Here is a 27,292-nt window from a genome sequence, read left to right as displayed (position 1 = left end):
GTCTTTTTTTCAGCCTCTCTTTGAGGGCCTTACATAACGCCGCTTAAATAAAGCAAGAAATAAAGTCAACCCTTTCGGCAGAGTCAGAGTCAAACAGAAGGTGGCTCCCACGAATGAATGGGAAGAGAGCAGAGAGCGCTGGCCCCTGACGGGGCAGAGCGATGCTGCCAAACAATCAAGCAGCGGCGGGTGGCTCCTCCCTTAACCCATTCAACTCCGATGACAAGATGTCTTGTCATTTGGTCAAATAAAACAAAAAATCATAAAACACCAAAATGTTTGATCAAACACCAGAAAAATATGACGTCAGTCCTCGCTTCGCTGCGAGCGAAGCGAGGACTGACGTCATATTTTTCTGGTGTTTGATCAAACATTTTGGTGTTTTATGATTTTTTGTTTTATTTGACCAAATGACAAGACATCTTGTCATCGGAGTTGAATGGGTTAAGATGAAGGGGAGAGTTGGTCCCTAATTGGGGCAGAGCGTTACTGACAGAAATGGGCGATACCTGCGGCGGAAACTGGTCCTGTGCGGTGAGCAATGTGGACGAGTATAGACTTGTATGTCTCTTTTCCCCCCGAGCACAAATCTAAAAACAGAGAATTGCGCGACTTGCGAAATGTGTCGTGTACACCACAGTAAAAAGCAGAAAGTACACTGTTTAGATCTGTCTAAAAGGTTATTCCACTTGCCAACATCAATGAAGTCTTGCATGTGCTGGACCGGTCAGCAGTTGGGGCTAGGAGCAACATCTAATCTCTGCTGAGCCTGAGTTGTTATTGTTACTACTATTATTGTTATTACTATCATTATCTCATTATTGTTATCATTATAATTATCTATACACAAGAGGACTCCATCATAAAATAATGATAATAAACTAGCCTGCTAAGTGATAAGTCAAACATGTCTATATATACATATCTTTATTTGTGAAACATACATATCAACAATTATAAACAAAACTATTTTCCAGCGTAAAAAGAAGGTAAACATAGAAAATGCACAATCACCGTGCTCCTGGTCATCCAAATAAACAGCAAACCCATCTATAACCTCCATGAGGTACCTCTTCAATGAACTTAATTACAATAAAGACACCAATTAGGTATTCTCGCTAGCATGCTACTTGGTTCAAGTAGAGACAAATTCGGTTACGATCTTTTGTTTTTCAAGTTTCCAAATATCAAAATGCTTTTGTGTCAGAGTAACAAGCTAAGTGACGAACATGGAGAAGTTAAGCCTATACTATACGAATGTTTGACACATTGTTGAGGTGTTCTTACGGAAATCTAGAATGTTGTAACCGAAATATTTTCTAGTTAGATGAAATAGCAAAACCGCCATCTTTAAGGATTACCTCGCTTCCTTCCAGTATGGGTCGACGCGTGACAAATAAGGTTAATTTCCACTGTGCGTACCCACATGATATTTGAGATGATTCTTTCGTGAGAAAGCTGCATCACAGAGGTCACACTTGAAACGCTTCTCTCCAGTATGGGTCATCATGTGAGGTTTGAGGTTACTCTTTTGTGAGAAAGCTGCATCGCAAAGGTCACACTTGAAGGGCTTCTCTCCAGTGTGGGTCATCATGTGATATTTGAGACTATCCTTTCTTGAGAAAGCTGCATCGCACAGGTCACATTGGAAAGGTTCCTCTCCTGTGTGGGTCATCATGTGATATTTGAGATAAGTCTTTCTTTGGAAAGCTGCATCGCACAGATCGCACTGGAAAGGTTTCTCTCCTGTGTGGGTCATTATGTGATTCTTAAGAGTACTCTTAAGTGAGAAAGCTGCATCGCAAATTTCACACTTGAAGGGCTTCTCTCCAAAGTGGGTCACTACGTGTCCTTTGAGACTATTCTTTAGTGAGAAAGCTTTATCACAAAGTTCACACTTGAAGGGCTTCTCTCCAGAGTGGGTCACTACGTGTCCTTTGAGAGTACTCATCAGTGAGAAAGCTTTATCACAAAGGTCACACTTGAAAGGCTTCTCTCCCGTGTGGGTCATGATGTGATATTTGAGGTGACTCTTTCCCGAGAAAGCTGCATCGCAAAGGTCACACTTGAAAGGCTTTTCTCCAGTGTGGGTCATCATGTGATATTTGAGATCACCCTTTTGTGAGAAAGCTTTATCACAAAGGTCACACTTGAAGGGCTTCTCTCCAGAGTGGGTCACTACGTGTCGTTTGAGATTACCCATACGTGAGAAAGCTTTATCACAAAGGCCACACTTGAAAGGGTTCTCTCCTGTGTGGGACATCATGTGGTATCTGAGAGAACGTTTTGTGGAAAAAGCTGCATCGCACAGGTCACACTTGAAAGGCTTCTCTCCTGGGTGGGCCCTGATGTGACATTTGAGATCACCCTTCTTTTGTCAGAAAGTTGCTTCACAAATGTCACATTAGAAAGGCTTCTCTCCTCTGTCTGTCATGGTGTGATATTTGAAATTACACTTTTTTGAGAAAGCTGCATCACACTAGTCACATTGGAAAGGCTATTCTCCATTGTGGGTCATTGTGTGAGATTTGAGACTACATTTTTGTATGAAAGCTGCAATGCAGGGGTCACACTTGAAGGGCTTTTCTCTAGCGTGGGTCATCATGTGTTGTTTGAGATCATACCTTTGTGCGAAAGCTGCATCACACAGGTCACAATTGAAAGTCTTGTATTCTCCAGTGTGGGACGTCACTTGTTATTCAAGAACACTAATTCCTGAGAAATCTGCATCAGGCAAGATACTGGAAAAGTTTCTCTCCAGTGTGAATCATATCATGATATTAAAGACAACTCATGAGACAGGTAAGTCACAGACGCCACACAGGATTCTCTTTGTTATATGACAAATTGAAGGAATCTTTGGATACCCTTTTCCAATGAAATGATGATATTTACCCTCGACCTGAAAAAAATATATCATAAGTTTGACATCTAACTTTTTAAGGAACACAAGCATATACAATTACAGCAGGGCATTAACCAAAATACAGTAGGGGAAGGGGACAAACAACTCGTATCATAGAAGAAATTTAAAGGAATAAGAAATAGAAGGTTGAGCAAATAACACTGATGTTGTTGAATAAATACTACAAAGAGATAGAGGACACGAGAAAGGTATTGGTGTATAATGTGTGATACAATAACATAGAAATAAGTAATCTATGTCAAATTTTCATTTAGGATCAATACACAGGAGCTACAACTGCCTTGGGGAGTACCACAATCCTTTTTCTCAACATGCAATGTTATATTTTTTCTGCACCGAGGGGTGATTTTCCGGCAATCACCCCTCTTCTTCTACTTTTAGCCAGAGATGTAGAGAGCAATCCTGGGCCCACCACAAAATACACATGCCCAACATGCTCTAAACCCATTACTTCGGGCAGACAGACAAAGGGCTCAGTTCAGTTCAGTATGTGTAAAAACTGGGCCCACCTCACTTGTACAACACTTGCTGACACAAACCAATACACAAACACTTGGACATGTTCTACCTGCTCTCCAGTGACCCCACTCCCACCTCCCCAACCACAGCCAGCACCCTTACCCACTCCTAATTTCCCTTTGCCCTTATCCCCAATCATTACTCCACTTCCTTTGTCCCCAATCTCTCTTTTCCCCCCTCTAACCCAGATCCTATACCTTCCCCGTTAACACCCCAACTCAACCCCAAACAGCAAGATACAACACACACAGAACACACAACATAACATATTACAACACAACATTGACAGTATTAACACGAAAAAAACATGAACTCGAATACTTTCTTAAACAACACAACATACACATTGCAATTATACAAGAAACAAAAATAAGACACTCACACAAAACACCATTTCATAATTATACCACCATCAGACAAGACCGGACCGACGGCAATGGCAGTGGACTCATCACCCTGATCCACCACTCCATCTGTTTTGTGGACACAAGCGCCACAACCAAAATTCTCCTCCCTACCACAGATAACACTACAGAAATCCAATCCATTCGAATCTGCACAGGCAACAAATCAACACTGACAATAGTTAACATGTACATTCCCCCCCCAATCATCCCCCACACTTCCAAACACCTTCAGGCCTCAATTTAGCCAACTAGCCTCAATCCCCAACTGGGTCATGGGTGATGACTTCAACGCTAAGTCGTCTGCCTGGTATGTCGACAACCCTGACACAGACAGAGGGCTTGATATACAGACTCAGTTTGACTCATTGACTATCATGAACAACACACATAATCATACACATATCGCACACCAAGCCCTCTACACTCCCTCCTCTCCTGATATCACCTTTTGCTCCCCCTGCCTAACCCCAACAACATCATGGAGAGTGGTCGGACCCCTTGGTTCTGACCACCTTCCAATCATCATCACCACCAAAACAAGATGCACCCCAGTTGGCCACAGACACACATACACCAATCACAAGAGAGCTAATTGAGAAGCTTCTACTGAAGAGACAGAACAACATTTTGAAACACTTAACAGCACACCAATCACAAACATAAACAATGCTGTGCACACTTTTAATACAATCATACAAAATGCAGACAAGCGATACATCCCTAGAGGCAATAGAAAATCACACAACCCCAACTTCACACCAGAAATCCAAGGCCTCATCAGACAATGAGACACGCTTAAACACAATACCCCCACACCTATCCCTCCAAACATAGCAGACCAAATACAAACACTAAACACTGTGATTGCCAATAAAATACATGAGCAAAAAACACAAAATTGGCAAAACTTTATCAATACACTTGATCACAAAACAAACACCAGCAAATTGTACAAAACACTCAACAGCATTACACTATCCAACAGTAACACAACGCACTCTCATGCAGCAATAATCACAACAACAGACAATCTACCCTCAAACAGACAACAAGCAAACACACTCATAAATCATTTTCCACAGACAAGCCATCTCACTTCTCACCCTGACGACCGACGCACTATTCGATGTAAGAAAGACTTTCCCACAGACTCAGACTATACACCCTTCATAGACAGTCAGACAAAACACATAATACATAATCTCAAGCACTCATCTGCCTGTGGCCCTGATAACATAAGTAACATCCACCTAAAACATATTGGATCACAAGGTATACATGCACTCACAAACATTGCAAACTACAGCTATTCACACAACACTATACCCAACATCTGGAAGCATGGTAAAATAATCACCATTCCAAAACCGAACAAAGACCCAACAATCCCAACATCGCACCGCCCAATCACACTTCTCTGCACCCCCTCTAAAGTCATTGAACGCCTAATACTTCAACTTGTCACACCACATATTTCCCTTGCTGACTCACAACACGGTTTTAGGCCACTACACTCCACAAACACTCTTCTGATAAACCTCGCACAAACAATTTTAGATGGCATCAATTCAGATAGACCACACCACAGAACACTTCTTATAACATTAGACATTAGTAAAGCTTTTGATGCTATCCCCCGCCACAACCTAACAAATAAAATATATAACACAGACATGCACAATAACCCCAAAAGATGGCTGGCCAATTATTTGGCAGGTAGGAATGCTTATGTGTCATATAATGGCCAATCATCGCACATCAGAAACATTAAGAATGGAGTACCACAGGGCTCTGTTCTATCCCCCACACTCTTTAATCTATACATGCATGACTTACCCACACCAGACACCTCAGAAATACAAATCTCTTCCTACGCAGATGACATAACAATCACATGCACACATCGTAACTCAGACAAAGCTGCAGAAATAATCCAGCCATACCTTGATACACTCAACACATGGTTCATCACAAACAGACTCAAAATAGCTCCAGCCAAATCTACAGCAACACTTCTCACCAACTGGACAAAAGAACATAAATACATACCTCATCTCTACATCAACAACACTCTAATACCACACTCAAACACACCAAAAATTCTTTGTGTAACATAAGATACATCCATGTCTTTCAAACAACACATTACAAACATAAAAAACAAATGCACACCTAGACTTAATGCACTTAAGTCAATCACTGGAACAACATTTGGACAAAACAAAGAATTTAATACAACATTATACAAACAATGCATACGCTCAGTAATGAATTATGCAAGTCCTACATGGGCTCCTAATCTCAGTGAGACACACCACAACACCCTTCAAATCATACAAAACAAAGCCCTACAGGCAATTACAGGCTGCACAAATACAACACCTACAGACCATTTACACCATGAAACAAAAGTCCTCAAAGTCAAGGACCACCACTACATGAGAGGAACACAAACACTTGCCGCAGCCACCACAAACACATCACACCCGCTACACTACATAGCAGAACACCCACACACACCAAGAAACATCAAAACAACACCCAAAGACCTGTATCACACACAGATACTCTCTTCTCTTCCTCCACAACCACCAAATACCAGCCTCCGGAAACATATTCATAATCATATCACTCACCGCTCCATTAACACACTGAGAGACAACACACTGCTGCATGCCAGACCCCCCGATATCCACCCTTCTGAATCCTCTTTCCCACAAAAGGACAGAGTCCACCTGGCCAGACTGCGGTGCGGCCACCACCCAGCACTTCTAAGCTACCAGAAGAGGTTGGATGACCGCATTGTGAACAGCTGCCCAGGATGTAACACTTCACCCCATACCATACAACGCATAATGGAAGACTGCATTATACACAATCATGCACGCAAACAACACAACATACACTTTATAAAGGATTTGTGGGAAAACCCAATTTCGGCTGTAGCATTCCTTGGGGACAGTCTAGGGAATGACAACAACAACAACTATGAAGGATGTCATAAATAAACATTTGAGATTCACGAGAATCTGCTATTCATTTTTACAGCAATCTTTTTTTTTTTTTTTTTGCAGTGAACCCCCCATCCCCTAACATCAGGGTTGGAGGGTTATTGGCTGCATGTTATTGTGGCAAAGTAGCATGCAGTTGATACTTTAGGGTCTATATGGGCTACCCCTACGGACCAGAGCCACACATCATTCTGTCTGTCTGTGATAGAGGAAAACTTTGTTCATAGGGAAATGATGACACTTTTATACTAGGACTGTCCCTCGGTTATGCTGCCCCCCCCCACCCCTTGTTACTGTCCTGTACCATTTTTCTAAATATTAATTTCCTTTTTTTTGCCTACCCTGGGGTGGGGGAAGAGAATGCTACCACCAAGTCTTTCCACTTGAGTCGTAAAAGGCGACAAAAAATGGGACGGGGGATAGGATTAGGAGTCCTACTACCTGTAACCCCAATAGGGGACATTCCTAAAAAAAAGTAAAGGTATAAGAGCGTCTGATAGTTTTCCAACCAATACCCTAAGGTTTGGGTCTTTTAATGTGCGTGGATTTAGTACAGATGAGAGTAAAAGGGAAGAGATAGGCTGTATGTTTGTGAGAAGATGGATGTGCTGGCTTTGAGTGAAACTAAAATGACAGGGAGGGGTGAGTGTGAGTTTGGGAGTGTACCTGGGAGGTACTCAGGTGTGAAGAGTGGACGAGAGAGAGAAGGGTGGCTATACTAGTTAGTGAAGAGATAAGAAAGCGTGTTGTGGAGTGGAAAGAGGTTTCATCAAGGTTGATGTAGATGAAGGTGAAGCTGGGAAGGGAGATGTAGGTTTTTGTAAGTGCATATGGGCCTAGTAGTGAGAAGAGCATAGAGGAAAGGGAGGCTCTTTGGGTAGATATAAATGAGTGCATAGAGGGATTAGGAAGAAATGTCAATGTAGTTGTATTGGGAGACCTTAATGCTACGGTAGGAAATGAACCAATAGACAGAGTGATTGGGAAGTATGGAGTTCCAGGTAAAAATCGTAGTGGAGAATTGATGGTGGACATGTGTCTTGAAAGAGAGTTGATGATAGCAAATACAGTGTTTAGGAAGAAAGTCAAGCATAAGTACACATGGGAGAGGGTGGTGGATGGAAGGGTGGCAGACAGAGCATTAATGGACTATATAGAGGTGACCAGGAGTGTGGTAGAAAGAGTTAAGGATGTTCATGTCCTGAGGGGAGAGAGTGGGGGAATATCAGATCATTTTCTGGTGGAAGGTAAATTGAGAGTGGAGAATAGGTGGAGAAAGAGGAAAAGGGCGGAAGGTAGGGAGGTACTTAGAGTGAACTGCTTAAATGAGGAAGAAAAGAAGGAGTATAAGAAGAAGCTGAGAGAGGAATGGGAGGGAGTAAAGGATAGAGTAGAACTAGGAGTGGAGGAGGAATGGGGATGGTTCAAGGAGGGAGTCATAAGGTGTGCAAAGATGGTGTGTGGAACAAGGAAGGCAGGAAGGGTAGTGAGTGGTGGGATGAGGAAGCAAAGAAGGGTGTAGAAGAGAAGAAATAGGCATTCATAGATTGGCTACAAATAAGAACGAGGGAATCGTATGAGAGGTACAAAGTAAAGAGAAGGGAAGTTAAGTATAAGATAAAGAAAGCAAAGAGGAGAGATGTGAAATGGGGTAAGAGTATGACAGAAAATTTTGAAAGTAATAAAAAGATGTTTTGGAAGGAAATTAAAAGAGGAAGAGGAGGCAAATCAAGTAGAGAAAAGGTAAAAGGTGCAGATGGAGAGATGATAATGGAAGAGAAGGCAGTGAGAGGAAGGTGGGCAGAGTATCTTAGGGAGTTGCTAAATGTGAAGGATAGGGAGGGAAGGGTAGTTGCAGTGGGAAGCGCTAAGAAAATGAGAGTGATGAGTGAGGAAAATAGGGAAGGATGAAGTGAAAGCAGCTGTTAAAATGATGATAGCAGGTAAGGCACCTGGGTTGGATGGATGCCATGCAGAATGTCTGAATGAGGTACACTTATGGTGGACTGGCTGGTGAGGTTATTTAATGTTTGTTTAAGAGAGGGTAGAGTGCTGGAGGCCTGGAGGAGAGCCTGTATAGTTCTGCTTTACAAGGGAAAGGGGGACAAGTGTGAGTGTAGTAGTTTCAGAGGGGTCAGCTTGTTGAGTGTAGTTAGGAAGTCTTATGGGAGGGTCTTCATTGGGAGGATTAGGAGAGGAACAGAGGGATTAATTGGACAGGAACAGTGTGGGTTTAGGACAGGTAGGGGATGTGTAGATCAGATTTTTGTGGTAAGACATATATGTAGGAAAACAATAGGAAAAGGTAAGGATGTTTTTTGCGCTTTTATGGATCTGGAAAAGTCTTATGACAGGGTAGACAGGAAGGCACTGTGGGAGGTACTGCAGATATATGGGATAGGAGGAAAGCTGTTAAGAGCAGTCAAGAGTTTTTATGAGAGTAGTAGAGCTTGTGTTAAGATTAGAAATTGAGAGAGTGAATGGTTTGAGGTATAGGTGGGACTTTGTCAGGGATGTGTTATGTGGCCCTGACTGTTCAATCTTTACATGGATGGGGTGGTGCGAGAGGCAAATGCAAGGGTAGTGGGTCAGGGGTTGGAGATGATTAAAGAAAATGGAGAAAAGTGGGAGGTGAGCCAGTTGCTGTTTGCTGACGACACTGCGCTTATGGCAAGATCAGAGGGATTGAGGAAGTTAGTGACAGAGTTTGAGAAGGTGTGTAAAAGAAGGAAGCGGAAGATAAATGTGGGCAAAAGTAAGGTGATGAGATGTACAAGGGGTGAGTGACAGCAGGCTGGAAGTGAGCATTAAGGGTTAGAGACTGGAAGAAGTGGGTAGTTTTAGATACTTGGGTGCAAATGTGGCAGGAAAGGGAGGAGTGGGGGTGGAGGTAGAATGTAGATTGAGAGAAGCAAGTAAATGCCTTGGTGGATTGAAAAGTGTAATGAGAAATAGACATCTGGGAATGGATGCTAAGAGGAGGTTATATGAAGGAGTGATTGTGCTAACAGCACTGTACAGGGCAGAAACATGGAACATGAGAGAGGAAGAGAGAAGGAGTTTGAATGTGTCTGAGAAGTATGATAGGGTTTACTAGGCTAGAGTGAGAAATGAGGTGAGGAGGAGAACAGGGGTGGAAAGGGAGCTGGGAGATAGGGTTGATGAAACAGTATTAGGATGGTTTCGACACATAGCAAGAATGAGTGAAGAAAGATTAGTAAAAAAAAAGTGTGGAAGGCAGAGGTGGAATGAATGAATATGAAAGGGTGTCCTAGGATGAGATGGATGGATGGGGTGAAAGGGGCATCAGGAAAGAGAGGAATGTCTGTGGAGGAAGGACGGGAGAGACAGAAGATAGGGGTGAATGGAGAAGGGTTGTGTATGGATGATGCTGTGATGCATGAGGGGGAGTAGTTGGGGGATGTGGGGTGAGGGAGAAGAATTTTGAAGCAGCCCTGTCTTCTCCTTTTCTGCATGAGGGGATGGAGAGGGGGGATGCTGAATTTATGAAGGGGCCTTGCTGTGGATGTGCTGTGTCTTGCGACACTGCTTCTGACCCAGGGCAGTGGACAGGATGCAGGGATGACCCGTCATCCGGGAGGTGCCAAGATGAGAGGGAGGGTGGAGGGGAGTGGAATATATAGGAAATGGAATGGGTGGGAGTGGTTTCTATGCATTTTTCTTTTTGGCTACCCCCCATGTAAGGGGGAAAAAGCCTTTGGTATATGTATGATGTACCACCAGAAGCTTATAGATAAAAATACAAATTGTTGATTTTTTCATACCTCTGTGTGAGAAGTAAATTACTTATAATCAATGTATCCTAACCTGTCTCTACCTACACTTAGGATATGTTGGATTCACCGCTCCCTTCCATCAAATACTACAATGAGGCGAACAATTGGGATTATTCTTATTCAGTAAAAACATCCAGTACAAAAGAGTTCTAAGTAACTTGTGTGAATCTATGTGCCTTGTAGTCTTACACATAAATCAACACAATATTTAAGTTTCTAGGTTATGGGGTACTATACTATTTCAAGGACATTCTGATACAAAGTATATTACTTGCTAATATTTTAGAAGTATGATGAAAATATACAAATATATAGAGGCATTAACCAGAGTACAGCAAGTTTAGAGAACAAGCAATTTGCACCAAAGAAGCTTAAAAGAAGACGAAGAAAATGGATGATTGAAAAAATATTAAAATGATATGACAGAGAGACTAGAAAAAAACCAGAGGCTGGTAAAGTGAAAATTAACAGAGAATTAAGAAGTCACTTACTTCTTTCAATCTACATTCTACCTCCGCTTACCGGTCAAAACGTCCCCAGGTCACAACGTCCTTGGGTCAAAATGCCCCCTGGTCAATACCGGTCGGTAATTTGTGAGACCGCTAATGAGATATTACATGCCTGATCTCAAACGGTACAGAGTATGTACATGACTTTGTATGTGTACACAACATTGAAGACACTTGGTCATTCATTCACGGTTGTAGTCTCCTTAATTATAGATTAGATATGGTTTATCAATTATTTTCATTGTGAACAGACAAATGCGTTGCAGAACGGGGACGTTTTGGTACTTGACCTGGGGACATTTTGGTACTACCACACTGAGAATGTTTTAACCCGGGGGCATTTGGACTCCACTCCTCCCTGCCACACTCACACCCAAGTTTGATGATAATGATGATAAAATTAGATGATGAAGGATACAATAACAATAATAATAAGAGAGAAATCTTGGTCATATTTTTCCAGAGGTCTACACCCGCCCAACGATCAATGATGTCAGATATCAACATTTGTGTGATCCTTGCTAACCTTTTACTGACTTATTTGTCTGGGAACACTTCCCCTTTCCTACACACAGGCCTGAAAAAAAAAAAAAAAAAAATAAATAAATAATAATAATAATAATAATAATCCCTACATAAGTAACATATACCTAGGTTAGGTTACACTCACCCCTCACACCCCACCTCAGCTTCATCAACAACTAAAATAAGGCACACGGTGGGAATAGCTTGTTGAGTTATTGTTATTCGGGCCCTTAAAATGAACTACTAATAAATTGTCGTGAAAACTGGTTGGAACTGATATAAACCCAGACAACATCAACTAATGAACCTGGTATTTTTTTTTTTAGAAGTGCACACCTTCGTGATATAGCATTAAAAAATTAAATATTAATTTTGTAAATTATGATACATCAATATATATTCTTTATCCTACGACTACACTAACCAAAAGCAAAGTCGAAAAAAAATTAAAGGGTGCACTCATGTCCACGCAAAAGCAATCATTGTTTTTGCGTAGACATGAGTGTACCCTTTAACTTTAAATGAGGCATTGTAACTGTTACAATGCCTCATTACCACACAATAATAATAACATGTACAAGATTGACGAGTGTCCATAATAACACTTATTTGTTACCTACACGACGGTTGTGCTTGCCACTTGTTTGTATCCAATTAATACTATGTTACTTGTAGAGTGGATTTCAGATATTGGATTCTCGTTCCGAGGAAGGCGAAGTGGCAGTTCTCTAAGAAGATTGCAAACAAAAGAAGTATATTACTAACTGCACAAGTAGCTATTTGAAATTCTCAAAATAATTTATTGCTTAATATTGTCGACAATTTTGTCCTGCATTAAATATGTATAATGAGGAGAGGAAATATAATATTTTACAAAATATACAAAATATAATGAGACGTATTTATTTGTCAACTATATTTTTCAATGAAGACGATTTTTCAAGCGCGTTGTGTATGTTACATACAACATGCATTCGTATAGTATAATTAGAGAGCTGAAAGAATGTTATATTAATGTTTACTCTTCAGAGAACAAACAACCTAATGTCACAAGTTTGGCATTGTGACACACTGCCTAGTGCTTCCCATTTTCCGTCGTCTTCAGCCCCGTCGGCTATTAATTACTTTTTCTTTGCTCTATGGAAGTGATGGAAGTCTTAAGGCCTCCAGTAACTACTTCTTGGTATTTGTGTTCCCCCCTCTCCCCAACAACCGTTGTGAGAGTTTATTGACTCGTGATCAAAGTCATCACAGGCATTATAATGTTATAAATTAAATACCTCAATTTCTTAATTAATTCAACCAATTCACCACATTATATTTTGTACCCTTGTTCTTTGTGATTATGATTGATACATTTTACTTATGTATTACCATTTGATCGTATTTCTCATTGTTTTGGTTGGAGGGTCCGCTGCGTTACACACCAACCCCCACTTGAGCATTTGCTATTTCTCGTCTAGGCTAGTTTTAATTAGGTTAGTTAGGATCATGTGTCCCTTTCTCGTAACTAGTAACTACCTCACAACGAATCAGGGCGTGGTCAGGCGACAATAGTATTCCCAGGGGTTCTCAAAGTGGTCGATCGGAACATCCAAGGTGTCAATGAATAGCCAGGGGGTTGATGAATAATCAGGGGGTCGGTGAATGTTTACTGCTGGAGTAGAAGAGACCATTTAAAGATAACTTCAAACTACAAAATTACACTGTATTAATGATTATGCTAATAAACATTTTTAGTTAATAAAAATCATTGCTTTAATACCGATAACATAAAAATACTTTATAATAGTTTACAATACATTATTATAAGCTATTGTAAGCGAAACTAGTCAGAAATAAACTCGTTATTCAGATAAAGACCCGTGCTTCCCCCTCCACCTTTCCCATAATAGTCTGTACATATATATATATGTACAGACATGTCTACAAGAAAATTGACTGCCAAAATATACTAATATACTAATATATATATATATATATATATATATATATATATATATAATTTTTATGACAGTTGCATGCGGGGCTCGAACCCGCTGTACTCGGCTATCCGTAAATTACCTGTACGGCGCCCTAGACCACTACACCACAGAGACTATAAAATCCTTGAAACCTGGAATCGAACTGATTCCCGAGGGAAGGAAGATCACTTATTACGGCGATCCGAATTCCTGTATTACTCAAGGACCAGCCCACCAGTGGTGTGGCGTAAGGACCGGGACGAACCCCTTTCACGCTTATCGCCATTGTAACTATGAGAGAAATACGCTAATGGCAGCGACATCAAACCGATCATTTTTATGATGTCGCTGCCATTAGCGTATTTCTCTCATAGTTACAATGGCGATAAGCGTGGAAGGGGTTCGTCCCGGTCCTTACCCCACACCACTGGTGGGCTGGTCCTTGAGTAATACAGGAATTCGGATCGCCGCAATAAGTGATCTTCCTTCCCTCGGGAATCAGTTCGATTCCAGGTTTCAAGGATTTTATAGTCTCTGTGGTGTAGTGGTCTAGGGCGCCGTACAGGTAATTTACGGATAGCCGAGTACAGCGGGTTCGAGCCCCGCATGCAACTGTCATAAAAATGATCGGTTTGATGTCGCTGCCATTAGCGTATTTCTCTCATACATATATATATATATATTATATTATATTATATATATATATATTCGAAGCACCCAAGTTATATTACATTTGACCTCTGTCACACTCAAAACTTCATCATAGTTCTTAACTCTTCTTAATCTTTTCTGTCATATTTGAGATGGTGTCAGCGGCGGCGCCAGAATTTTTAGTTGGGGAAGCTAAGGGGGGGCTGAGTAAATATTTGGGGTGGCTTATAGTACTATAATTTCCGCGTTAGCGGCAATCCGAAAGGTGTAGTCCAAGGTCCGCCACGGGGTCAAAGGGCCCGGCCTTGGGTCCTTGGTGGGGTCCAGAGGCACCACCCTGACGGGAGCTCTGCTAGGATTTTTTGTTGGGGGCTGAGGAGGGACTCAACATGTTGACGAGGGGGGGGGGGGTCTCAGAAAATAAACTCAGATGATAATCATTCACGAACATCTGAACATGGGAGGCATATCATGCTTTTTTAATCCCGGTAAAAAAAAAATTATTTTCTAACCTCACTTATCTATTGTTCGAACGAAGTATATCTAGTTTCCAAACTCACTGCTGGAGGTCTATTATTATCACTTCACCGAACTGCTATTCCATTTAGGTTGCAAAAAATTACACGGTACTTTGGGCAGGATTGTAATCAAAACCCCCTCTGCATGCTCTGCATGCTGTGACTAGGGTTTCTTGAGCTGGATTAAATGTCTATGAATGGGGTATTATTGGCTGTCAATCATCAAATTGGGTAATTGGGTAAGGAAGGAAATCAAGCGTATATTTTTACCGTGACCAATTCATCATGCAGTACATGCCATAGGAAATTCAGGGCCAATGTGGAAATTCAAAAGCTTCTTATATAGTATTGTGGGCCCTGGCATCTAATCACCCTTTTAACCCATTTGGCATATACGTCTGTGTAAATTGCTTCATGAAACATTACTTGAAGTAGGCTACATTTCTTCAATTGTCGAATAAACAAAATTGAAATAAAAACAAAAACAAAAAGGTTTTAAGGTTTGTAAAACATTTATATGAATGAAAATGAAATTCATATATAGCTGAACAAACACTTTTGAAACATAAGCACTTCCCTAGAAATTATTTACATATTTCAATAACAAAAATGTAATCCTCTTGCTAAACTTAATTGCAAGTTGTTCCTTAAGAATAGTTTTAAAAACAGATAGAAATACATGTTTTCTTCATTCAGTGTCCTTCATATGAAAAAGCCAGTAAATCCTTGATGTTTTGACATTTCATGGATTTCAACCATAAACAGATAGAGTTAAAAAAAAAGAGAAACTCACGATGATATATCTCAGGAAATACATCGTTCCACCTACTTTAAAATGATACTCCTATTCCTATGTTTGGCAGCAAATGCTTTGATAATCATATCCCTGTCTAACATCTTTGCTCTTTGGGAAATGATGTTTAATACTCCAAGATTACTGGTACGTTTGTCACCGCTACTGTTACACAAATAGGTTTTCAGTTGCTTTAGGCACGAAAAGCTTCTTTCACATGATGTTGAGTGAACAGGAAGAGTAACATTAATACGCACTAGCTTATACAAATCTATGAATGCATCTTTGTACGGTTGGAGCATGATGGCAAGTTGCATAGGTGTGTCCACTTCCATTCCCTGCTCCTGCTTTCTAGCAATCAACCTTCTTAGTTGGTGCAGCTCTACGGATAGATCTTTGTCCTCCACCATTTGCAGCCATTCCTGATAGGTTTTCCTCGTTCAAAAAGGTTGGATGATTGGGGTTGAGGGTAGATACTCCAATAAGTACCTGACATGCATCGCCGGAAAACCTTCTTCTCAACTCGCTGAGAAACTTGTCTATCACGGAGTAGTAAATCCGTCTCTTGGTAACATTGGAGTCATTCGAATCATCATCTTGTCCTATGCCGGATGTTATGACAAACTCATCCAAGTATCGTGGGGCTGCCCTTTGCCTCTGACGTGCAAGTTGTCTGCGAATCCCTACAGTCTGGCACACTTCTTTAGCATGATTTCGTAGTTGCTCCCAGCTCTCTTCGTTTCTCATCTCTGTGAGACTAGACATCACTGCTTCAACCAAATCAACTGCCGAGGCAAGCTGGAGATCGGGGGACTGGAGTTGATCTGACAAGGTTTTCGTCAAATGCAGCAAACTCTCCATGAACACCAGGTTCGTCAAAAATGGTGATCCAGAAGGGCAGTGAGTGACCTTGCTCCACTGGCCCTGTCCACATTTCCCCCTTCCATTAGATGTTTTAGGGTTGCAACGATGGCAGGCAAGGTCCTCTTAACAGCTTGGGAGGCTGAGTGTTGGCATGCCCATCTGGTGTCCGATAACCGTTTGAGTTCCATATGTGGTCTTTCTGGGTTCAGCTCCTTTTGGAATTTTAGAAATTCCTGATACACCACCGACGAGGAGAAAAAAAATTGTACAGTGATTGGATTGTGACGAAAAACTCAGAGATTGACCTTATATTGTTTACACAGTCAACTAAAACGAGGTTTAGCCTATGAGCATAGCAGTGGATGTATACAGCCTGTGAAACATCTCTTTTGAATCTTTCTTGGACCCCATTGGTTCAACCCGACATAACTACCGCTCCATCATAGCACTGACCGAGACAGGTATTGTGGTCAATTTTACATTTGGCTAACGTTTCTTTTATCTTGTGGAGTAATGATTCTGCATCAAGGCCTTCAGCTGGTGTGAAATCCAAGAATTCTTCATGAAGTTCCTGATCATGGAGATACCTCACAGCAATAGAGATCTGCTCCTTCTTCGCTATATCCTTCGTTTCGTCCACCATGATGGCAAAGTGCACTGCTTGTCTCACATCATCACTTATCTCCTTTCTGATCATACCTGCCATTATTTCAAATAATTCATTCTGTATATCGTGGTGAGTATATTTTGCATTCCCCGGACCGTTAACTTTTTTTTTGCAACTGTATGATCATATTTGGCTAGCACATTAAGTAATTCCAAAAAGTTTCCTCGATTGTCGGATTCATCCTCTTCTTTGTGCCCTCTCTGGGCAACATTTTGACATGCTGTATAGAGAAGTACATCAATAACTGCTTTAATGTATCGCCGATTATCCACCACTGTCTTGGCATGCCCGGCATCAATGGCTTGATAAATTGTTGCCCCTGTAACTTTCTGCAATTTGAATTCTCCCTAAGCTTGCATCGCAAATTTATGACAAGCTGAAGTATCATGAGCCTTCAGAGACATGGTCGCCTTCTTCCAATTCTTGAATCCATTGTGGGTGAATGATTTATCAGCTCCACCAAGATGGGAAGTTGTAAAATGACGACACGCAGAACAGTAAGCTGCATCTTTGACCACGGAATATTCAAGCCAAGAATATTGTTGGTGCCATCTTTTATTGAATGATTTTGTCTGACCACCTTGCATGTGTGAAGGATATTTCTTCAAATCAGGCCCAGTATCTGGCGACTGATGTTGTTTGGCCCTGGGGGACGTCTTGTGTTTTTCTGGGTACTGTCATCATCCACCTTTTCTTCCAACTCCGGATTTTCAGTAGAACTAGAATTACATGGTTCTTGATCGTCGTCATGAACTTGTTGCCTCTTGTGAGGAATTAGGAAGCGATCCATGACCTATACAGGAAAATAGAGCACATGATTAAAAATGGGGGTGGGACGAATTTTTCTTTAAGTACTATAGGCCCTATATTGGTAATATCGGACTTGAAACCGAGCGGGTCCCCCTGCGCTAATGTGCTGCGAACAACAACCACTAAACGAATAGAAAACATCCTTAGGAAACAAGAGCCTGTATAGTTATTAGTGGAACTGTGAAACTAAGAAAAACATGTGCCTCACAACGAAACAAGAACAGTGGAAAGTACATATACATTTTTTTGTATAATTATGCATAAAATACCCATATATCAATAGCAGCACCACAATATAAAAACAGATACATGAAGTGAAATCATCTCCATGTGGGGAAAACGATTTACAAGATTGAAACAGCAAGTTGAAAAACCTCAGCATGTACAAAATCACAAACAAACCCACTACCAACCAAACTGAAACTGCATGAATAACAACCATGAAATTCCTCAAAGTGTTTCCAATCAAACTGATTGAAGTTTATAGTTGCCAAGAACGCAATTTCGCCCAAAATATGCATCTTGCTTATAAACACTACATACCAAACTTGCACGGACAACGAAGGCTGTAAAATTGAAACTTCAATTGCTTTTATTTAATTAGTTTGAATTGATTTCATCATCTATTGCGTCTTTAAGAAATTACTCAGTCTCATTAGTCATTAATATTAGTTATATCTGGTTTTCCATATAAATACGATCCATTCATATTGGCACCATCTCAAATATGACAGAAAAAATCAACGTGGGTAGAGGATAAGAATGAATGCGAAGAAAAGTTTAAGAGTTAAGAACTATGATGAAGTTTGGAGTGTGACAAAGGTCAAATGTGATATAACTTAGGTGCGTCGAATATATATATATATATATATATATATACATATAAATTCCACTACAATAATGTATTGTAACCTATTATAAAGTATTTCTATATTATCGGTGTTAAAGCAATGATTGGTTTTAACTAGAAAACTTTATTAGCATAATCATTAATACAGTGTAATTTTGTAGTTTGAAATTATTTTTAAATGGTCTCTTCTACTCCAGCAGTAAACATTTACCGACCCCCTGATTATTAGCATAATCACTAATACAGTGTAATTTTGTAGTTTGAAATTATTTTCAAATGGTCTCTTCTACTCCAGCAGTAAACATTCACCGACCCCCTGATTATTCATCGACCCCCTTTCGGCCCCTTGGCTATTCATTGACCCCTTGGATGTTCCGATCGACCCCATCGACCACTTTGAGAACCCCTGGTTTATATACTTTGGGAATACTATTGTCGCCTGGCCACGCCCTGATTCATTGCATAGCCTATCTCAGATAGGCTATGCATATATATGTCACACATTACAGATAGGCTATCTGTAATGTGTAACATTTCTACAACGGAAAATTAGATGAATGGTGACCGACCGTTTTCGTCTGTTTGAGACATCTTCAAGGAATCTGTCAGATGTAAATTGGGAAATCTGGGCCTATGTGTTTTAGTTTCCTTTTTCTTATACTTAAAGGGACCTCTGTTTGTTTCTATATGTATGGTTGGGATTGAATCTTCCAAGTCCGGTACTATTCTATGCTTCAAGCCTACATCTTACAGCAATGGCTACTCCGTCATTGATTTCTTTACATTATACTGCACATTAATTGACTGTAGATCGCATAGCGAAGTAGCACTCTTTTGTGGTTCCTACATGTTTTAACATCGTTGCGAATGACCAGTATAACACATTGTGTTTACGTAATCTATATATATATACATTTCTAATGTATCCTTGATCTCTGTGTGTTTCTATCGCTTTCTATTGTTTGGTATTATTATTGTGTAACCATTTGTATGTAATGATGGGCAATAATTAAATAGATCTTTAATTGGACCTCATGCTCCTTGAGATTTCACCAAACAGTTAGGCGTTTAGAATACTAAGGTTAAACCTTGGAAATGCAGTCTTTGAAATCCACATTATAATTTGCAGCAGCGGCGCCAGGAATTTTTAGTTGGGGAGGCTAAGGGGGGGCTGAGCAAATTTTTGGGGTGGCTTATGGTACTATAATTTCTGCGTTAGCGGCAATCCGAAAGGTGTAGTCCAAGGTCCGCCATGGGGTCAAAGGGCCCGGCCTTGGGTCCTTGGTGGGGTCCAGAGGCACCACCCTGACGGGAGCTCTGCTAGGATTTTTTTTGTTGGGGGCTGAGGAGGGACTCAACATGTTGATGGGGGGGGGGGTCTCAGAAAATAAACTCGGATGATGATCATTCACGAACATCTGAACATGGGAGGCATACCATGTTGTTTTGATCCCGGTAAAAAAGTTGATTTTCTAACCTCACTTATCTATTGTTCTAGTGAGGTATATCGAGTTTCCAAACCCACTGCTGGAAGCCTATTATTAACACTTCACTGAGTTGCTATTCCACTTAGGTTGCACAAAATTACACGGTACTTTGGGCAGGATTGTAATCAAAACCCCCTCTACATGCTCTGCATGTTGTGACTAGGGTTTCTTGAGCTGGATTAAATGTCTATGAATGGGGTATTATTGGCTGTCAATCATCAAATTGGGTAAGGAAGGAAATCAAGTGTATAATTTTACCGTGACCAATTCATCATGCAGTACATGCCATAGGAAATTCAGGGCCAATGTGGAAATTCAAAGCTTCTTATATAATATTGTGGGCCCTGGCATCTAATCACTCTTTTAACCCATGTAGCATGTACGTCTGTGTAAATTGCTTCATGAAACATTGCTTGAAGTAGGCTTCAATTGTCGAATAAACAAAAATTGAAATAAAAACAAAAACAAAAAGGTTTTAAGGTTTGTAAAACATTTATATAAATGAAAATGAAATTCATATATAACTGAACAAACACTTTTGAAACATAAGCACTTCCCTAGAAACTATTTACATATTTCAATAACAAAAATGCAATCCTCTTGCTAAACTTAATTGCAAGTTGTTCCTTAAAAAAAGTTTTAAAAACAGATAGAAATACATGTTTTCTTCAGTGTCCTTCATATGAAAAAGCCAGTAAATCCTTGATGTTTTGACATTTCATGGATTTCAACCATAAACAGATAGAGTTAAAAAAAAGAAGAGAAACTCACGATGATATATCTCAGGAAATACATCATTCCACCTACTTTAAAATGATACGCATATTCCTATGGCTGGCAGCAAATGCATCGATAATCATATCCCTGTCTAACATCTTTGCTCTTTGGGAAATGATGTTTAATACTCCAAGATTACTGGTACGTTTGTCACCGCTACTGTTACACAAATAGGTTCTCAGTTGCTATAGGCACAAAAAGCTTCTTTCACATGATGGTGAGTGAACTGGAAGAGTAACATTAATACGCACTAGTTTATACAAATATATGAAGGCATCTTTGTACGGTTGGAGCATGATGGCAAGTTGCATAGGTGTGTCCACTTCCATTCCCTGCTCCTGCTTTCTAGCAATCAACCTTCTTAGTTGGTGCAGCTCTACGGATAGATCTTTGTCCTCCACCCCGTAATATGCAACCATTCCTGATAGGTTTTCCTTGTTCAAAAAGGTTGGATGATTGGGGTTGAGGGCAGATACTCCAATAAGTACCTGACATGCATCGCCGGAAAACCTTCTCAACTCACTGAGAAACTTGTCTATCACGGAGTAGTAGATCCGTCTCTTGGTAATATCGGAGTCATTCGAATCATCATCTTGTCCTATGCCGGATGTTATGACAAACTCATCCAAGTATCGTGGGGCTGCCCTTTGCCTCTGACGTGCAAGTTGTCTGCGAATCCCTACAGTCTGGCACAATTCTTCAGCATGATTTCGTAGTTTCTCCCAGCTCTCTTCGTTTCTCCTCCACTCCCAGTTCTATTTTATTCTTCACTCCCTCCTACTCTTGCACTCCTTCTTTTTTTTTCTCATCTAAGCAGTTTACTCTGAGCACTTTTTTATATTCTGCCCTTTTCCTCTTTCTCCATCTATCCTCTATTATCATCTTACCTTCCACCAAAAAATTATCTGATATTCCCCCACTCTCTCCCGTTAGAACATGTACATCTAAAACTCTTCCTACTCTTCTCCTGGTTATCATTATATAACTCATTAACCACTTCAGTACAAGTCAAATTTTCATGGACAGCATCAGCTGCCATATGTACAATTCATTACACTACTCCCATTATAAAATATAAAGTCATTGCTGTATTACTTGTTTTCTTTTACTCTGAGTAATAATAAACACAGCAAATGTTATCAAAAAAGTTCACAGAATACAGGGGTACAGCTACAAAAAAAAAAAAAAATGTACACAGCATCCTCATGTAACCACTCTCTTCTCATGATGCCTCCCTAGGCATCATTGAACTGAAGTGGTTCAACCTCTTCAATACGAGTCAAATAATTTTTGCCTGCACATTAGTTGCCTGACGTATATTGAGGCATCACAATATGCGCATTATGAAATATAAAATTACAGCTGTTGTACTTGTTCTCTCTCACCCAGAATGTTTGTAACCACTGAAAAAGGGATCAAATCTGTTCATGAAATAATAGGATCACTCGGCTACAACTACAAACTAAATATAATCAGGAAGCCGACACGGGCATCCTCGTATACTCCCTTGCGTCTCATGACGCCTACGTAGGCGTCATTGTATTCAAGGGGTTAGGCCCTATCGACCACCCTTCTATCCACCACCCCCTCCCATGTGTGCTTATGCTTGACTTACTTAATAAACACTATATTTGCTATCATCAACTCTCTAGACACATCATCATATCTCTAATAAATTTTCTCCCTGGAACTACACACATCCCAACCACTCTGTCTGTCTTTTGGTTCATTTCCTACCCAAGCATTAAGATCTTCCAAGACCACTACATTGACATTTCTCGCTAAACCCTCTATGCACTCATTTAAATATAACCATATAAATCTATAAAAATAATAATAATAACAATAATAATGATAATATATTATGATGAATGACACAATAGTACAGGTAACTGGAAAGAATAAATCTTAGTAAAAAATTTTGGAGAGGTGTACAACCACCAAATAATCATAGATTCTTGCAAACCCTTTACTGGTTTCCATTTATTTGGGAACACCTTTACCTCCCCACCCCAACCCCTACACATACAGGATTGGGGAGTAAATGAATGGAGTTTTGCAGAAATAGTACCAGAAGATCACAAATAAATCTAAAATGCTCATGTCTATCATCATATAGAAAAAAAAAAAAAAAATCAACCTAACCTTATCCATCCCTACCTATACCTAAGCTAGGTTAAACTAACCCCCCCACCTCCATTTCTATCAACTATTAAAACCAGGAGCATGGTGGGAGTAGATTGTTAAGTTATTCAGTGTACAATAGACTTTATTGTATTGCGTTCTACATATCGTACATATCCTACATTCAGTCAACACAGTCATTTAACCCATTCAACTCCGATGACAAGATGTCTTGTCATTTGGTCAAATAAAACAAAAAATCATAAAACACCAAAATGTTTGATCAAACACCAGAAAAATATGACGCCAGTCCTCGCTTCGCTGCGAGCGAAGCGAGGACTGGCGTCATATTTTTCTGGTGTTTGATCAAACATTTTGGTGTTTTATGATTTTTTGTTTTATTTGACCAAATGACAAGACATCTTGTCATCGGAGTTGAATGGGTTAAAATAAAGTACAATCATTCCTTCATGAAAGCTGATTTGTGTCTGTGGCAATCTTACTTTTAAATAACAAAAACAACATAAGAATACATTTTGGTTAGGTTATGGAGAATGACGCTATATCTGGAATATTCCGATTGACCATGCCAGGCATCCTTACACCTAATACACTATGATAAACATAGCTTAATGACACTAGAGGAAGAAATAATATAGTGTGCCCTCTGTCGCTCACCAGATGATAGGGATTTAAATTCAGAAACATAGTCATTGCTAATTTGCGTGTTGTGATTATACCAAGATCTTGCATTATGGCTGGCAGATCATACTATAGCACAACAACCCACATACATATAGACCTACATTCTCATGACAGTGCCTTATATTTTCGGCCAAGCTACCTACCAACATTCTTCTACAAGTGTAAGAACATAAGAATTACCACCTATCATTCCTATCCATAAAGTTGTCTGCTTCTTAAAACAACTGATAGTTTCAGCGATCACTACATGGTTACTAAGTATATTCCATTCGTTGGTCACCCTTTTAGTGAACCAATTCTTTCCTATTTCCTTCTTAAATCTAAATTTGTCCAGTTTAAATCCATTACTGTGAGTCCTGCCCTTTTGTCTTTATATGTTTGCATCACCCTTGTTAAAAGCCTTTGATCCACTTGAACACTTATATTAGATCACCCTGTACCAAGTGTCTTTCCAGAGAGTGTAGGTTAAGGTGCCCAAGTCTCTCTTTGTAAGGTAAATTTCTGAGCCCATGTATCATGTTGGCCATTCTCCTGGGTACAGATTCTAGTAAACTGATGTCCATTCTATAAGACTAGGACCAAAGCTGTACTGCATAATCAAGGATGGGTCTAATGCTAGAGTTTGATAATTACCTCTGCACTTCTATTCGTAACTGTCTTAGCAATGAAACATAATGCTATGTTAGCTTTATTCCTGCTGTGTACTGTTTCCTGGATTGATCAGGACTCACTAGAATTCCCAAGTCTCCCTCACACTCAGTTTTCTCTAAAAAGTGTTATCTAAGCTATATCTGTTTTCAGGATTGTATGGCCCTATGTTTAACACACTGCACTTTGAGATGTTGAAGTCCATTTGCCATTTCACCTGTAGAATCTCAGCGTAGTCTCCTGACCTAATTAGGCATCTTATTTTAATGTCATCTGTAAACTTACTAACATCACTATTAATCGCATTGTCCAAGTCATTAATGTAAATAATGAACTATAAGGGATCCAAAACTGAGCCCTGGGGAACCACTAGAAACACTCCCCCATTTGGATTTTACACCATTTATGGTGACCCGCTGTTTTCTGTCACTAATCCATGTTCTAATCCATTCTAACACCTTTTCTCTTATGCCATGGGCTTTAATTTTATTTAGTAGTCTCTGGTGGGGCACTTTGTAGAACACTTTGCTAAAGTCAAGGTAAATAACATTGTAACTATCATTGTGACATCTGTAACCATTCTGTTGCTGTCTTTCTTCCGTCCTCTAATTTTGTTTAGTACTACTCTCACTTTCTTCTTTCTCCAATGTCTTTCATTACAGCTATTTATTACTTACCCTTCTTTTATTCAGTAGGCCCTGTGCCTCCAATCATTCAACTTAGTCAATTTCTGACTGAGTTCACTTAGTAATTGTATTTTGCACTGTCAGGCTTCTCCTTTTCAGTTCACTATTTTTCTGTATACGGGAAATTAAAAGGAGCTTATTTTTTCTTTCTTTTTCTCCCAAATATTACTACACTTGATTCTACAAGTTACACCAAGGGACTCCCCTTGAGAACACTTAATTTAGGTCTTATGTCAGTTCTGAAATGACGTCATGATGTCTTTAGTCCAATGATCTTTAACTTTATATCTAAGAACCTCCCCTAGGGTTATAATCTTACAATTGTGAAGCAATTCAATTTTCTCCTCCACCCTTTCTCCAATCAGATCCACCATTACAACTTTGCAATACAATACTTACTCAAACAATCTTGAATTCACTGCACACTGACTTAGTTTACATATTGTTACATCAGCAGAAACATGAACATTATACAGCAATGAAATTGGGTCCCCGGCAACTATTTGTAAATATGCAGAGAGTGAGCTTGTGCAACTTCTAGCCTACAAACTGCTGTTTACCAAGCACCCAACTCATAAAAATGAAATCCTCACCAACTACTCCTCCATCTACCTCACTTGTCTACCTTTATCTATGAGCCTCATCTATCTATGAGTCTCTTACAGGGCTTGGCAGCAGCTACCACTTGGTCATTGCGGCCAACCATTTTCTATTACTCTCTTACAGGACTTGGCATCCACAGCAATATTCTGGAATTACAAATTTGATAAAAATATTTCATACAAGGAGCTATTAAAACTATTTCTGCATAAACTGGCAAAAAAAGATTGAAAGAAATCCCCTTCAATGGATGTTGTCATGAACCTAATAGTAAACCAAAATATTTGCTATACATAAAAAAGAAATAAGTAATCTCTACAAAATGTCTACAAAATGTCTGCAACACTAAATATATACTGACCCTTAACCCATTCAACTCCGATGACAAGATGTCTTGTCATTTGGTCAAATAAAACAAAAAATCATAAAACACCAAAATGTTTGATCAAACACCAGAAAAATATGACGTCAGTCCTCGCTTCGCTCGCAGCGAAGCGAGGACTGACGTCATATTTTTCTGGTGTTTGATCAAACATTTTGGTGTTTTATGATTTTTTGTTTTATTTGACCAAATGACAAGACATCTTGTCATCGGAGTTGAATGGGTTAAAAGATCCAATAAAAAAGCATGTTTAAAACACCTACAAATTGGATCCAATAAATTGATTTGCAAAACTCAGTAATACCATGGTCTTAAAATGTCATAATTTCCAATAACAAAATCAGGAAAAAGTGTGAAATAGTATTTTATGTCTTCCTCCTTCTGAATGTGAAATCTGATTAAAAGCAGCAACAATTAAAATAAGACATTAGATTCTTTTTTTCTTTTTAGATCATAATGGAGGATGCATTCACATTTTCAAAAATGGTGGGTTGTGTATCTGTGAGGTATGTTACAATGACTATATGCACAGTATTAAAATTGTTAGCAACAGTGGGGTGTATCCATGCACAATATCACAATTGTTTCACACTTGTCAGAAACTGAGATAGCATATTCAACTGACTTCAACTTTTTGCCTAAGACACATGCTAGTGAAGCTACATAAAAATTCTCAATGCTTCACAGAATACCACAAGAAAAATCTTTCAATACTTATTGGCCTTGTTCTTATATATTGGCAAGGCTCCAATTCTTCATGACTGACAAAGGCTTCAGGTTGCACATCTAACACACAAAAGGTCCCAAGTAGTTCAGGTCTCCCATCTCAGACATGCACCATATATATCAGCAAAATTAATCTTATCTGTAAAAATTATTTGGATTAATACATAATTCACAAATGATGCTATAAATATATTTCTGACACTCCTCTGGACTTAAGGGTTCTACATGAAAACTAATACATTGTGTTTTACAATCCTCAATGTCACTTTTATCATCATCATAAAATTCTATCCTAGTTCTATATAAATCGTCTACATGTTTAATTGATATTTCCCTAGTTTCTAGA

At 39.6% G+C, this 27,292-nt stretch overlaps 1 protein-coding gene across 5 annotated transcripts; it reads right to left on the bottom strand.

Annotated features, from left to right (window-relative positions):
* Positions 1 to 914: 914 nt before the first annotated feature.
* LOC143031822 (uncharacterized) lies at positions 915 to 27,150 on the bottom strand. Of its 5 annotated transcripts, XM_076196147.1 has the most exons (5): positions 26,935 to 27,150; positions 25,864 to 25,987; positions 12,315 to 12,422; positions 11,696 to 11,746; positions 915 to 2,902 (listed from the first exon to the last, which is right to left on the bottom strand). In XM_076196147.1, exon 5 carries the CDS (start codon positions 2,264 to 2,266, stop codon positions 1,403 to 1,405), a length of 864 nt encoding a protein of 287 aa, XP_076052262.1. In that variant the 5' UTR covers positions 2,267 to 2,902; positions 11,696 to 11,746; positions 12,315 to 12,422; positions 25,864 to 25,987; positions 26,935 to 27,150; the 3' UTR covers positions 915 to 1,402. The 5 variants fall into 5 exon arrangements, with proteins under 5 accessions (XP_076052262.1, XP_076052261.1, XP_076052260.1 ...); XM_076196146.1 differs by lacking the exon at positions 26,935 to 27,150 and having other exon boundaries at positions 12,311 to 12,422; positions 25,864 to 26,333; XM_076196145.1 differs by lacking the exon at positions 26,935 to 27,150 and having other exon boundaries at positions 25,864 to 26,333.
* Between the last annotated feature and the right edge of the window lie 142 nt (positions 27,151 to 27,292).

The sequence above is a fragment of the Oratosquilla oratoria genome, chromosome 12 (genome assembly GCF_046742065.1).
Source record: "Oratosquilla oratoria isolate Oo_2021 chromosome 12, ASM4674206v1, whole genome shotgun sequence".
Taxonomy (NCBI): Eukaryota; Metazoa; Arthropoda; class Malacostraca; order Stomatopoda; family Squillidae; genus Oratosquilla; species Oratosquilla oratoria.
This window is presented reverse-complemented; position numbering and strand designations above follow the sequence as displayed.